Source organism: Taudactylus pleione, unplaced genomic scaffold (genome assembly GCF_031769625.1).
Source record: "Taudactylus pleione unplaced genomic scaffold, aTauple2 ptg000016l, whole genome shotgun sequence".
Lineage (NCBI taxonomy): Eukaryota > Metazoa > Chordata > Amphibia > Anura > Myobatrachidae > Taudactylus > Taudactylus pleione.
Window position 1 is genome coordinate 32664265 of NW_028284418.1, and position 15800 is coordinate 32680064.

A 15800-nucleotide genomic window follows, 5' to 3' on the forward strand; every position below is an offset into this window, starting at 1 on the left:
CATGAAATGCTGAAAAACATTATTCATTTTAAGACATTGCATTGGTCATAAGTGGTAACTAGCAAGAACTGCAAGTCGGTTTAGACACAAAGCAAACTATTCTCAGGTCCATATTAAAATGTTTGAGCTGTGTTGTCTCAGTTATACTTGATCCAAAGAGTCAAGATTGAACAGAACCCATAGCCGATGCTGTTCTGTTGGCCAGAGACACTCTCTAGCAGCCATGATCATCATATATCACCTAACACTATGTTATTTGCAGACATTAGCGAGAAGCTAGCCACTTAATGCTATTGATGTTTGCTAAATTATATGGTAGAGGGAAAGACATACGCAGCAGATTATTAGTGATATGCAGAGGACTATTTGTGATACTCTTCCCAATGAAGACAGACCCTCCACATCCGAGACAATTTACGCACTATAAGATGGATCGGTATGATATATCGCGTGGATCGTATAGGGCGGAATTCAGTTGATTCCAACCCTATCGCGCCTGACTGAGCTATTCAATTCTTGCTCCTGTCGGACGCGATCAGCTGCCAGCGCTACATTTCAGCTCGCAGCCCCAGGGGGATGAAAACTGAAACGTGCGAAAAGTGACCTGTTTGGGCGCCCAAACGGCAGCAATCGAATAGCGGCCCGCGATCTCCTGTCACTTTAGACGGGAGGTCCGGACCGCATAATCAATTGAATTCCGCCCATAGTGTGTACGCTCTACTGTGCGTACAAGCTGGTCATTCATCGCATTGTCCCATCTGCAATGCTGCACAGCAGATGGGATGATGCAATGAATGATGCCATGCTGCTAAATGCAACATGGAACAATATATCGCGCAGTCGTACCTCGGATCGTATAGTGTGTATGTTCCAATGCGTTGTGCAGTCACTGCGTACACACATAGTATACCGTGTTCCCAGCTTTAGACTACCTAACCAATGAAAGATGACAATTTCCTTTTAATATATTAATTATTTGGATCTAATAATTATAGCTGATTACAAATAAAAATTATAATATATATGGTACTTTTTTTTTAACATATATTAAATGTAAAATATGTATTTTAGAATTGCCCTTTATATTGCATATACACATAGCTTCAGAACTTGTATGTAGCACAGTGGAAGGAGCAACGATGTGCACAACCAATTACCAAATTTTAACACTGCTCTTGGTTACGTCACGGCACTGCTCTTTGTATATTAAATATACCATAGTATGCTAAAATGAAGCTGACTCCACGTAGAGAGGGAAAGTCCTGATCATACAGATGCACTAAATACTTATTTAGAAAATATCGGACACCCATTTCCTAACAATGAAAAAAGGGATGCTAATATTTAATCTCACACTGGTTCCACATCCTTTTCCATGGCACTGCCACACTACACATATGTTAAGTCATTTTGGTCAATCACGGTCTGTAGTTTTCTCATACATTGCAGAATAACTAGAATGAAATGGACAGGGAGTATAGTATACAAAGCAAGGACTGGACCAGGGTCTCATGGTGACAATGAAATCAGGTGGGCATAATGTTGCCTACAGGAGCATGCAGTTGATGGTGATGTATGCAAGCAAGACATGCATGTGAAAGGTGAGGTGGAGAGCAATGCAGTGAGGCACGGCAGCCGACGATAGGTGCTCACCATTAAATGCACACTGGAGCTGGATTTCCTTTTCTAGACAGACCATAGGAGGGAAAAGAGTAAGAAACGAGATAGATAGAAGCAGATAGATAAAGAAGGAATAGGGGCATGGTAATAAAAAAGAAAAGGAAAGAACAGACAACGGTAGACCACGTTAGTGAGGCAAGAGTGGGGGAGCCAGTCCCAGCAGAGAGCAAAAAAAAACAAAAAACAAGCAACCAATCAAATAAAGGATTAAACACAACAAAGACATATAGAAGCGCAGGAAAACTAACTGCCAACTCCCAGTATACAATCCAAGGCGATTTTAATAGTAAACTGTGATCTTATTCTTTACATTCGTAGTGGTAAAAAAAAATAATGAAAAAAAAAAACACTTGCCTCTGTGAGCAGATTATATGAATGTAACATCCAAGATGGCCACTAGAACAAGCATTTGTGGCTACCTATTTCAAAATCTGTTTCCATATGGATCATTTACTGTATGGTAAAATGAACCTTCTGTTTATGCTTTTCTTTTGCAAACTAAATGTTTCAAAAGATATTACAACCTCAAATTACTAGTCTACAAGTAATTATAAACTAAAATTAGTAAAGAGTTGGACAGTTGCATAAGTGCATACCTGTTCCGGAACTACAAAATGGAACAGTCCTCAAATGAGGATGCCTTTAAAAGAAAATTATAGGGAAGATCAATTGATTCTTTTCAGGAGTTAAAATCACCATAAACAAAACTTTTATTCAACCCTCAAACTCCAATATGAGGCAGTGGGTGCAGAAATACCATAAAAATGAATGAAAAAAGCTCAGCCAATCATAAGCAAATGCTTAGATGTTGGCCGCTTGTGATTGGTTACATAGGTACTGACCTCCAGCTCCACTGAAAACTATGGGGCTGGTGGCAAAACAAGAAAACAGTACTGTAGCATGCTGGCGATTATGTTCCACGTGCACCAGCAAGCCGCTTGGCAGCCACTTTTGTTCCATAATAGCATTTAAACTTTTTCCATTTAAAAAAAATAAAAATAATAATTCTCACTGATTTCAATCAGCAGTGCATTTATAAGGTTGTGATGTTTTTTATCTCAGATATTTTAATAGATCCCACTACTCTACCCTGACAATGTAGGAACATTAGTGATTTCTGTAATTGTATAATTTACATCACAATGTGTATTTTGTAAATTAGGTAGATTGTCAATACTCATATAAATAAAAATATTTAACCTTTGATCGATTTCCACCTTAAGGTACTTTGAAAAAGCATTGGTAGACGAATGGAGCATCTTTGTGCACTCAAAACAAGATATTTTAAACTGGGCTTAGAGGAATTTCCACACTCAAAGGGAAGGGCACATAATTTATACCACTAGTATAAACTGGTGCAAGGGTAAGGTCTTACCAAACGTGCACATTTGTTAGACCTACATTCTAACATGATACAGCATTTTGAGAACAATTTCTGAGGTAAAATGACTGCGTTTTTCAGTTTCCGTTCAGGGAGCAGAAACCAGTTACATTTTCTTTTTCACTCTCCATCTTAAATTTACGTCATCAAGACATTGTTGTTATGGAAACAGACAAGACACTACTAGCTGGGAGACACAGTCAGTGAATAGAAAGAACAAGGCTTCAAGCTATAGATCTGCAAATTCAGATATCAGTGGAAAATGATTTGTGCAGCCAAGTCACCTCCCTGTCTTAAGACAGAGTTATTCCTCCAAGGAGGGGGAGACACAGTATGTTACAGCAGAATTGTGTGTCATTTTTATGCAGGCTAGCCGTGCAAATCAGCTTACACCTTAATGCATATGCCACTGAAAACAGTAGGAGAGACAAAGACTCCAGAGTTTACCTGTTATTGCACAAATTCCACTGCATAGTTATATACATATTTAGTTTTTTTTAAATTAAATAATTTTGATTGAATGGAGGGGGGTCTTGCCCAACAGCAGTATATTTTGCAGTGTATTTTGGTTCAAACAAAATCATGATGCTCTTCTTCCCAAAGTTAGGCAGTACCTTGTGATAACCTGCAGGAGTCACTGTTGACAGAAAGATATGTTGTGATTGCAAAATACAATCCAATATATCACCAAGCATATGCCTTCTAAAAGGAACTTTATACCTCAGTTTAATTTCAGCATATTATTTATAAACTCATCTTTTAGACAGGAGATGGACCAACAGTTTGTACATTATGGGAACAAGTATACAAGGATCAGGACTTCAAAAACTAGCCTTTGTGAGGTAAAGGAAAATGTAATCTGGTAGCCAATACCTTAGCACATGTTTGCAAGAGGCCAAAATGTGAACAGAGAACAGTTATGCATTGTGTAAATAAAACTGCTAATTATATATAAAATGTCTTATAGCCTCAATGTGTAATTCAATTACCTTGTGAAATGACCCAGGATTAATTAGGTGATTAAAAAATCAGTAACAAGTCTATTAAAGGACCACTAACTTAAAATGCAGGTTGCTTTATACAAGAGAGTTACAAATAGCACTTCATTTTTTAAGAAATATATATATTTTATTATTAATAATATTATTAGTATTATTATTTTTATTATGCAGCTGGTATATGCGCGGTTTTATTTTTATCAGCAATTTCAGACAAAAATGCTATTTGCAGTATCCTTTTAGGCAGCCACATTCTGTAATAACAGCACCAGCATCTGGAAAGGAAACTTATCGCAGAATGTTATCAGACATGAGGATGTTGTCAGCTTGTGGTCCCAGTAAAGCTGAAAATAACCCATATACCTGTGGGATCAAAATGAACAGTGATTCTGTCCCACACATAGATAGGCATACAGAGTAATGCTAGCCACATATGCTGCAATATCACCAGTTATAGGCAGCACATCAGGCCCTAATACAGGGGTAGCCAACCCTGGTCCCCGAGAGCTACCAACAGTGCATGTTTTCCAGGTCTCCTCACAGAATCACAAGTGAAATAATTAGCTCCACCTGAGGAACTTTTCAAATGTTCTAGTGAGTAATGAATACACCTGTTCATCAGCTAGGTGGTCTGGGAAACGTGAACTGTTAGTAAGCTCTCGAGACCGAGGTTGGCTACCCCTGTCCTAAAACAGGCATGATGTCTATAATTGATACTATTGTAGTCCTTCAAATCATTATTGGTCATGACTAATTCCAGTCAGACAGATATCCACCTACAATAATAGGCCATCAGCTAGCACAAAAATCGTGCGGTCTTTTGTCTGGTTTCTACACACAAGCATCACTAAATTACAAACTGATCCCATCACTAGGTGTTAGACTGAACAGCAGGATTGGGCAGGTCTTCACTGTTTATATGGTGAACAAAAATAATAATTTTCCTGGACAATTATAACTTTAATTTGATATAATAAACTTTAGTTCTGTTCGAATTACAGGACAATTACACAATATCTTGCATGCAGCTACAAAGTGCATGCGAACAGAGTGTCAACAATCTCAAGTAAACAAAATATGGGAACTTTTGCATTATATAAATATTTATTAGTTGTAGCACTTTTATACAAGCCAACTTATATATTTTCTTTTAGTGGCCCTTTAATTACAACATGTAGCAGTACTTTACCGCAGTTTGGGTCAACCTTGTTTTAAGAAATGCTTCAGGGGCTATCTATGAGTAGCTATCTACCAACTTCACTTTTGTAGGGTTGATGGTGAAAGCAGCAATGAGAACACAACACAAAATCAGAATGAATTTATGCTTCATGAATATGAGAAACACAAAGAAACACCACAAAAAAAACAACAACAGATCCCCATGTGATTACTTCACAAACTGCTAAATATAAGACTAATAGATATCACTATATGGTTTATGTGCCGCACTGTATTGAAATTGCCATAAAAAAAAAAAGAAAAAAAAAAAAAAGATTATTGTTCCATGTATCAGCAAACAGAGCAGACATTGTTGTATCATGTAACCAATACACTACAAACTGACTGATTTCAACTATACAGGGGAGTCTTTGAATGAAATGGAGATCATGGAAGTTCAATATACAGAAAAGATATTAGCCTAAAGCCTAAAAAGATGCAGTTTTTTAACTGATGGTTGTTGTATTTGATAATTCCAGCTATTTACACAAGACAGACATATGTTTTGAAAATGGTATATAAAAAGGGGTTATGCAATAAAAGTAAAACACAAAAACAAATCTTGCTAATGTATTTGATTCATACTTCCCACTCCAGGAATCCCTGCTAATACTCATGCCACTTAATTACATAAATAATATATATATATATTTACAACTGATCTTCATTATAACAAAGTTGACAATTGTATCATCTTCACAAATAAAACTACTTTATTATTAGCAAATAACCTTTGACTGTTGCAAGCATAGAATGAGATGTTATACATTTGACAAGAACTGTATTCCACACATCTCATCCTGAAACCTGCCTCCCTCTCCCCCATCCTATTCCCTACCAACTTCACCACTTCCTCTCCCTTACTGCATGCCCAGCTCTAGCACACCTGTGGCATATTTCCATCCTCATTTAAACAAACTCAACCCACCAATCGTAACGACATATCGTGCATATTGTGCAGTGTGTATGCACGGTATGCGCACTCCAGCAGTCGTATATGCTGCAGATCAAACCTGACGATATCGCAAGCGCCCCCATTCATGTTAATGAAGGACGGATCAAGTGATTGTTCCATCGGTCATAACATCGCTCTGATGTGGACCCACGGCACGATATGTTGGCCCAACGGGCTGACATATTATCCCAGAACACATCATCCAGTCTGTACCCAGCTTTAAGAAACCCAGACAATCCCTTCAACTACTATCCTATTTCTCTCCTCTCCCTTTAAACTACTTGAGCTACTATTGTATAACAGTCTACCTACTTTCTGCAATCAGGCTACCGCCCAAATGTCCACTATAACTGCCCTCACAAAAGTGATCAATCATATACTTACGGCAAAGCCTGAAGGTCCTTTTTCTATCCTCCTAGGCATCTCTGCTGCTTTAGACAGGGTCGATCCTCCTCTTCATTGGCTTCCATGACAGTTTTTCCTGATTTATTACTTACCAAGGGCAGGACCCTTCCTACTCTTGGTATTCATGTCTGCATTTATTGTGTCTACTTTGTAAGTCCCTATTTTATATATAACCTCTTCTTCCCTACTGTCTGGTGCTGCAAAGCACTGCGGTGTAAGAATTCCCTTTTATCGCATTCCACAGCTAGATACATGCCTATTCATGTCACCCACACGATACTCATTATATAAATCAATGGGGCACAAATTATTAAAAAGGAAATAAATACAATATCAAAACAGAAATACTCCTAGAAATAGTAAAAATAAAAAAACATAACAAAAACACATTAGCTGAAAAGTTCATAGATGGGAAAACACACACAGATAACAGCTAGCATTTGTGACCTATGGATTCCAAAACAGCTAATCTAAATAAATGGGTATCCTTCATAAAGTACTCAGCCTGACTCTTCCATTTACCGTATACATCACTGAGTGAAGAATTCTACACAAGTATGTGCCACAACACATTATGCTGTGGAACTATACAAATTATTAATATAATGCCATAAACAAACTCCTCTGTGCTTGATGAAGAGATAAAACATATCTTGTAGCCACAGCCCACCAAGCTACCATACGAGAGACTGTCCTATATATGAAAGGAGTGGTTGGCAAAATCATAGAATTTCTTTCTTTTTTTTTTAATTCATATATTTTCACAATTTACCTTGACTCCATCTGTCTTCTTGTTTAACAGACTTTTGGCAGCTGAAAAGAAAAAAAATGGATACTCATACCAGATAAGTTAATAGTTAACATAATATTTTAGTTTGAAAGATCTCCTTAACAGGGGAAATTTAAGGAAGCCTAATTTTGCATTAACCATGAATGTGGAAAAACATTTGCTCTTTACATATCTGCATCTATCTTCATTAATAAAGTACAATTATGAAATGTGCATCATATGCCAAATGCAAGGTCTACAAAACAGTCAATCACCACAACATGCAGGGGCACAAAGATGCATTGTATACCTTACTGTACAGCTGCTAACAGCAGAGCACTGGTGGAGAAGGGGAGTTTTATCAAAACATTTTCAAAAAGGTACACATGAAGACGTGATTCCGTAATGTCTAAAAACACATTCTGAAATAAAATAATACTGCAGACAAAAAATCTGTGAAATTAAGTAATAAAGTAATCAACATATATCAAATATATATATCAAATATATATATATATATATATATATATATATATATATATATACACACACACACACACATAGATATGGTGGGGAACCTATCAGAATTCTGTGGGCTGCAGACTCCTCCTACAGCGGAACCATGCCGTTAATGACAGACTGTTTCCAAGGCACAGAACAAAATGGTTTCCGGCTGCGAGACCAGTAAAGCACAATTTTCAAGATATAAGACAGTGTTAGTGTACCCAGAGCCACAGTTTTACTAATCTGTTTTTGCCAATATTCACCCACAATTTCTAATAGTTGTAAAGATGGTCATACAGACGTCTGCAATTACAACATAAAGAGACTGCAATCACTTGCCGCCTAGTTAAATCAGATCACAGTCATTATGGGTTCCCAAACGCAACAATGTCAGGGCAATTTGTTGTAATTGAATGGCAAAATAAATTGTTACTTGCACTGATATCGAAGCTCATACTACTGCACGTGACACATGCTACTGTATAAATAATAATGCATTCATGATTGAAAAGTAAAAAAAAACATTATAAAAAGAGCATTTATTCTTGTGTATATACCAAAGACATATTTGTAATATATAATATGTAGATACTTGGTATAAATTATTCTATATTTCTTTATAAATTAAGTTATACTATATACAGTATTTGTGGGGTTGCACAGATGTCTGCACCTAACCCACATTTAGCTGTGGCCACGCGCCTTTTGCCCACTGAAAATCTGGACTGTCCTGTAAAAATCAGGCCAAGGATTTTATGTTAACATTAAAAAAATAACACAGGTGAGTATGGACCTATCACTTAGGCACTGTAGATATCATTATGTAGGCTGCACTTATATAAGAATGCAGACATCAAAATTACTATAAAATAGTGACATCATATACGATGATTGACATTTTAATAAATATTAGTTCCACCAAAAAATGGTTAGACTTTAAAGTTGAGTTTTCCTTACAGTATATAATCCCTTATTTTACTTCGCATTACAGGTTATGGTGTTAACTTATAAACTGTCTGCAGCACCAATTGATGCTGCTTTTTATATACATTTAGTTATGGGACACAAGGTGGAACTTTCTTCTGAAGGAGGGCCTAGCATAGCCAAATGAAGATTGCTTGTGTATGACAGATCGATGAATTGGTAATTGAAATATTATTTTAATAGCGGATTATTACTGTACTTTGATCTAGTGCAGCTTTCTCTTTGTGAACAAACTAAACCCTTTGCAAATCCAAGAGAGCTGTGAGGCTGTATTCTATGAACAAACTTAAAGCAAAAGTGTGACACGTACCGTTGGAAGTACTTATAGTTATACTTAAGCCAGAGCACATTTCTTCGGTGAGCATAGATTAAAACACAACACTGAAATAGAATTTCTTATGGTTTCTAAGGTACCAATTCAAATGGCATCACAAAATTAGTGGCTTTATAGTGATCAATATAGCTTGGAGCACACTGACAGGCCATACATATCACCCATATCAGAATGCCTTCCAACCCCAACATTGCATGGTCTAAAGATGACCGTTGGAATCCATCAAGAGTAGCCGGATGGATTTGGGCTCAGTGTCTGTCCTTGCAGCCTTTCCTGTCTTGATTTGTATAAATAGCTTTGTGTAATGATTCTATTTTGCTAGTTAGTTTCTCCCCTAAGTAACTTTTAGAAGGAAAAAAAATAATAATAATAAAAGCGGTAAGGGACTAGTAAATTCATGTCATAATACACCCAGATTTACCCCCCATCCTCAATATATTGTAGAGCAAGACAGAAGCTTTGTGACAAAATGAGGGGATAAGACCCATGGGACACACACTGAGTTATGCCCTTTAGTTTTCACAGTATGTCTATGTATGTATAATGTATATTTTAACTGTGGGTCTTGTGGCTGCTGAAAACGGTGTTACAGTGAAGTGAGAGGGCTGACTTGCTGGACATAACATGAAAGGAGCATTTCTATAACGCATCAAGCCGGAAACATGTAACCTAGGGCTGGACACTAGAAGAGGGGTATTGTACTGTACATTGTATGCTTACATGTATTATTGTTGTAGTGTGATTTAGTTAACGCTTGCGTAAACAGCTACTTCGGAAGTTTGTGTTTTTGTGTAAATAATGTAAGCATTCTTTATCTGGATATTTGCCATGTTAAAATATGTTTCATGTCCACGGTACTAGAGGCAAAGATTAGGTTGTAGGCAGCCAGTTAAGCACTGAATTTGTTGCAGGAGATAGTATTTGCTGAATAAAACTCCAAGTACTATCTCCCCCAGCTGGCTCGGTTGATTCATCGGTATTGTGATTTGCACTTTTTGGATTAGAATATCAGTACAAATCTTGTTGCGGCAGCCAAAAACATCTATGTAAGATAATGGTTATATTACTGGTGCAGAGCAGTTCCAGAGTCCATCCTCAATTTACCACGCTGCAGTACTGTTTGTAATATGCTGCGGCTTTAATGAACTTTTGAATGAAAGTTTTCAGTGACACAAGGCAACTATTATTTAGGTTTCATAATCTTTAAATGCTCTGCTCTACATTTGCTTCATAGCTTACCTAATAATAAAGAAGTAAAAACAATACATAAGAAAAGTACTGAAACCCCGGACAACATAAAAAAAAAAAAAAACCTTAGTTGGCAGCTTATGCAATTTTTACGACCCCAGTCTATGAACATACAGTCAGCATCACATCTACTGTAGACCAGCAAGTGACAACTGTTGGTACAAGCAAGTGCAAGTCTCTGAAATGCCATAAAGGGCTTCAAGCAATAACAGATATTTACACAGCTGCTGGATTCGGCAAGTATTCTGGGCTTGTTCATAACCAGTGTCTGCAAATCTTTTGTCATTTAAAATTCTTGACAAGTCTTTCTGAGTATCAGTAGCTGCAGACAGGAAAGAGCTGTTCTGTGTAGACACATATTCAAACAATTACAATCTAAAATAAACCCAGAACCGACCAAACTGATACACGGAATTTGTATTATTCCAGAAATAAAAAGGGTAATGAAAGATCTTATTAATAAAAACATTAAGAAGAATTTCTGTTATGCTCATTTTTGTTAGCAATGTATTCACGTTTATTTTGACTGATTTGTCATATTTTTACTTTGATATTTAGTAATTTCCTGATTTAGCAATTCATTCTCTTGATACTATTTTTCCTGCTAACTACATGGCTTCATAAGTAGTTTTAGTATAGGTTGCATGAAGACAACTGGGGTGTTAAAGGAATTTTTCACTTTATATATGGATTTTTCTAAATCTGTTCTCTTATCCTGCCAAATAAAGTGTATGGGGGTGTGGAGGCTGCCAGCATAAGGACAGACTAGGTTATATGTGAAAGAAGGTGATTTACAACAATTATTTCAAGTGGCAAAGCCCTTAATGTGTATAGTTCATGAATAACTAAATCATGTAAATTGCAAATTAATCATAACAGTTGTAAATGAAAGCCTGCTTAAAATGAATGACTTCTTCACTTCTTAAAAACCATTTGCAAATAAGTATAATTTCTTCACTATGTATAAAATATCCCCTATAGTGGTCCACTTTGGTTGTGAGCTCAGCTGAGCAACCTCCCCAAACACTATAGTGTAACCAAATTGGGACAATGTGCTAGCAATAGTATTGTTGTAAAAAAAAAAAAAAAAAAAAATTACAATGCCCAAAATGTCTATGACAAATTATGTTACCGGAGAATGTGGCACAGCGACAGAGGACACTCCCTGTGACCTGCACCTCCTACATAGTATAGCATACTCCAGTCTGGATCCTATGCTGTAATACAGTACTGAAGTGGAATAGAGATACAATGCTTAATATCAGAGCTGGCTCCTAAGTGACTGCGGCCTTCTGAAATCATGAAAGGACTGTCAGTCTAGGACAGTGAATCGGATCTCTTCTGCATGATAATCTCATATAAAGTCTCCTAGCAACTTTACTCAGGTGTAACGAGCATAGTGGACTGCTGTTTTATACAAACATCAGGGACTCTAATGCATTAGTCTTGGGGTAAAGGGAGAAGGGGTGACCATGTTTTTCATGTCAATATGTGTATTATAGAGCAAAAACAGCCACTCTTCCCACCAATGACTGCAACTGTTATTACACTACCTTATGTAATAAATAGTAAACCACATTGCTTAGATTGTGAGCTCATTTTCTCAGGGCCATATTTACCTTCCTTTTCAGGTTACGGTTTACTATTTATTTGTATTAGGTGACCATCAGTGTACAGCGCTACAAAATATGTTTGCGCTCTAGAAATAAATGATTCTAACCAACACAAGTAGCAAAAGAATCAGTGTCATTTATGTTTCTTTTACACAGATTATAATAAAGTACAATATGTACATATGAGCATTAGGTCTCAAGAACAAAAGTCACTATGGTCTTTAGGCTTCTGACCTTTTGGGAAGGCCACATGAACCCTCCTCCCTTATCACCTGCACAGACATGCACGCTCAGCTAACTTGTGTCATAGATACTAAATATCTCTTCAGTCCACAGATCTGAGCCTGTACTGCAAATGCTCCGGTGTCACAAGGACTGGCAGATGACACAACTAATGGCATCTTATGAATGCCACGTGGTTCTCAATAATATACAGCCTTGTGACACTGTGCACCCCAGGACATTACTACTTACAGTAACTGGAAACCAAAGCAGCTGTTTACAGCATTGGTTGGTTTCAATGAACTATGAAAACAGACTGTACAAAAACAGCAACTAAAGTAAGAGTAACTGTGTAGCTGAAGCTAAGGTAATTCATAAATGATCGAGTGGAGAGACAGATTTTAATCTTTAAAGTTTTCTGAAAACTGGACAGTACAGCAAGAACAATAAAAATATTTAAACCGATAAAGATAGAAGAGTGGAAAAGTTAATACCATAGTAGCTGGTGAGGGAAGCAGCAGGCGATATATCATTCAAATTAATATTGTACCACTTCCCTTTTCTTATTACCTCTTCTCTACGGAAGATGTCACAGTACCAATTCTCTTGTTCTTTATTTAAGTTAATATGACGACTGGTGCCTGAATGTGGATCATGCCACAGCTTGCTCATTTCCTTACATCGTCAACCTAGGACTTAAAAAAAACATAGATAGACTAGACAACCCTGCAGGTTAATTTCTGCCTTTAAATCTGTGTCCCAAAAATAGCGTCCGAGTGTGCAGAGAGTGTAACTAGCTGATGGTTTTATTTCTATTTCACCACCCGATTACAAGAGCGTATCACACTAGATCCAGTGTGAAAGTGAAATGAAGACTTTGGTACCCTGGTCTTAACAAGAAGTGACAACACAGCAGAATTTGTATAGTATTAAAGTGACAAGCTCAAGGTTTTGTACTTTCTCAAATAGCTTCTAATGTTTACTGCTGTCATCACTCTAAAACAAAGATATTTTGAAAGGTATCACTATGAAATGATACTATTACGAACCTTTCCCCTTTGGGGCTGCTCAAAATAACAGGGCTGCTTGATGCTACAGGTGGAAGGAGGGAGATAAAGAAGGAGAACCAATTAGGACCTGCAGTCATGAAGATCTTGGCTTCTGATTGGTTCTTCCATTCATACCCTTCTCTGCAGCCATTTCAAAGTTAAATGGCCTCATCCTTTGGTAATGTCGCTTTTACACTCTCATAAAAAAAAAAAAAAACTAGTTAAGTGGTAATGGTGCTTATACATTTCTCATTAAAGACCTGATTTTTGTTCTTGAGTTGCATTTATATCACAACAGGACCACAAGTAATGTGTCACAAGAGCCTCTTATGGACACAGCACATTAACTTAATATGGGATGTAGTTTAAAACCTGGCGGTCGGGATGCTGGCGACGGAATCCCAACACCAGTCAGTATCCTGGCGCAAGCATCCCGACGGTAAGTACACGGGTTAGGCAACAGGGGGTGGAAAGTTTTCAATCGATGCATGATTTATCAAGCAATCGTACTTCTCCGGTATAAAATGAGACTACTTGAATCCCTTTGGACCTTATTGATTTTACATACATTCAACGTGAGGTGAACACATGGAGGGACAATTTTGAACAGAATTCTGCTGGGGCATTCACTTGTATGTCCATGTAGCATTTATCAACATTTTCCTGTGTCTATAAATTTGTAACATTTGCATTTAGAAAGCAAATCCCTCCCGAGTCTATACAGCGCCTGATCTTAACGCTTTTTAAATATGCTGTTATTTTCAATGGCATTTGATTGAAAAGGTAAACATAGGAAGTAGTTGTATCCAGTTAGCTGATCTGTTGTCAATTCTGAAAAGTCAAAGAGAATGAAAAAAAAATCTCCCTGGAGATGTGATTTGCCTGGACATCCGCAGCACTTCTGTACTTATTTATTATTGATTTGCGCTGATGCATATTTCTATACATGAAAGTGAATGAAAATGCATAAAAATTTGAAAAATACATTCATAAGGATTAATTGTTAATCCCTGCTTTGTTTGCAAAAATACATTTTGCTCTAAGTGGAATCATGATGGTAACATTTTAAAAATTTGGAGGCCAAGTCAACACCTTTAACTTTGTCATGTTCAGCAAACAATTTTTGCAGTGTGGCAGGCGGAATTATCCTGCTGAAAGAGGCCACTGTCATCAGGGAATACCGTTGTCATGAAGGGGTGTACTTGGTCTGCAACAATGCTTAAGTGGGTGGTACGTGTCTACCAGTGATGTGTGGTCAGGTGAGGCAGGTAAGGCAGAGCCTTTCTTGTCATACTTAGGAATACTCCAGAGTTTTGACTATAAAAATTATAAGAAACGTTTTAAGAAATTTTTATAAAAATCTTCTTTGTATTATTCTAACCATTTTTATAGTCAAAACTCTGGCGTAAAACATGTATGACAGATGAGGCACTGCCTCCCCTGTCTACCTTTTCTGCGCATCCCTGATGAAAACACATCAAATTTCCAGCACTATATACTGCTTCACCTTTGTATAATGCCCACGTGACCCCTCGGGTTCATATATGTATCTGTAAATATGGCGCTGATACTAGCCTTCCCAGCCATTTACCTCACCGCATGTCACTGGTGTCTACGCAACATCAACATGAATGCCAGGATCCAAGATTTCCTAGCAGAACATTGTCCCCACTGGCTTGCCATCTTTCCATAGTGCATCCTGGTGCCAGCATACAGACCCAGCTGTCCACATGATGTAAAGGAAATCGTTATTCATCAGACCAAGCCACCTTCTTCCAATTGCTCCATGGTCCAGTTCTGGTGCCCATTGTAGTCATATTCAGAGGTGGACAGGGGACAGCATGGGCACTCTGAACAGCAAGCACACTGTGTGTTCTGCCACCTTTACCCATGACCCTGTCACCTGTTGTCCTTCCTTGAACCACTTTTGGTACTAACCACTGCATACCAGGAACACCCCACAAGACCTGCTGTTTTGGAGATGCTCTGACCCAGTCATCTAGCCATCACAATTTGGTTCTGGTCAATGTCAGTCAGATTCTTACGATTGCCCATTTTTCCTGTTTCCAACACATCAACTTCAAGAATAAGTGTTCAATTGCTGCCTAATATATCTGTACACACATACACATACATATACATACAGTCGAACCACATTATTATGACCACCAGCTAAAAGCCAGGAGTAACCACCGTGTGCAGCACAGACAGCAGCTAGGCTGGCTGGGAGTGACTCAATAAAGGTGCTGGTAGGTTGGCACAGGTATCTGGAGCCATGCTGACTGCAGTGCATCCCACACTGCTGGAGGGTGAGTGGTAGAGTATCAATAGAGCGAACACAACGATTGAGGTGGTCCCACAGATGCTCAATTGGGTTCAAGTCCGAGGAATGAGGGTGCCAGAGAAGTACTTGGAAGTCTTGGTCATGCTCGTCCAACCA

The 15800-nt window shown here is 37.8% G+C and overlaps 1 protein-coding gene across 26 annotated transcripts in view; it reads right to left on the minus strand.

Annotated features, from left to right (window-relative positions):
• Positions 1–15800, minus strand: part of CAMK2G (calcium/calmodulin dependent protein kinase II gamma) — a 291189-nt gene that overhangs the window by 33134 nt on the left and 242255 nt on the right. For 13 of the 26 annotated variants that reach the window (XM_088475593.1, XM_088475571.1, XM_088475580.1 and 10 more), the window contains 2 exons: positions 7410–7450; positions 1654–1686 (listed from right to left, as the gene is read on the minus strand). In XM_088475593.1, the coding sequence (XP_088331719.1) occupies positions 1654–1686; positions 7410–7450 (74 nt within the window). The remainder of the gene's footprint in view (positions 1–1653; positions 1687–7409; positions 7451–15800) is intronic. The other 13 variants (XM_088475592.1, XM_088475565.1, XM_088475597.1 and 10 more) reach the window with 1 other exon arrangement.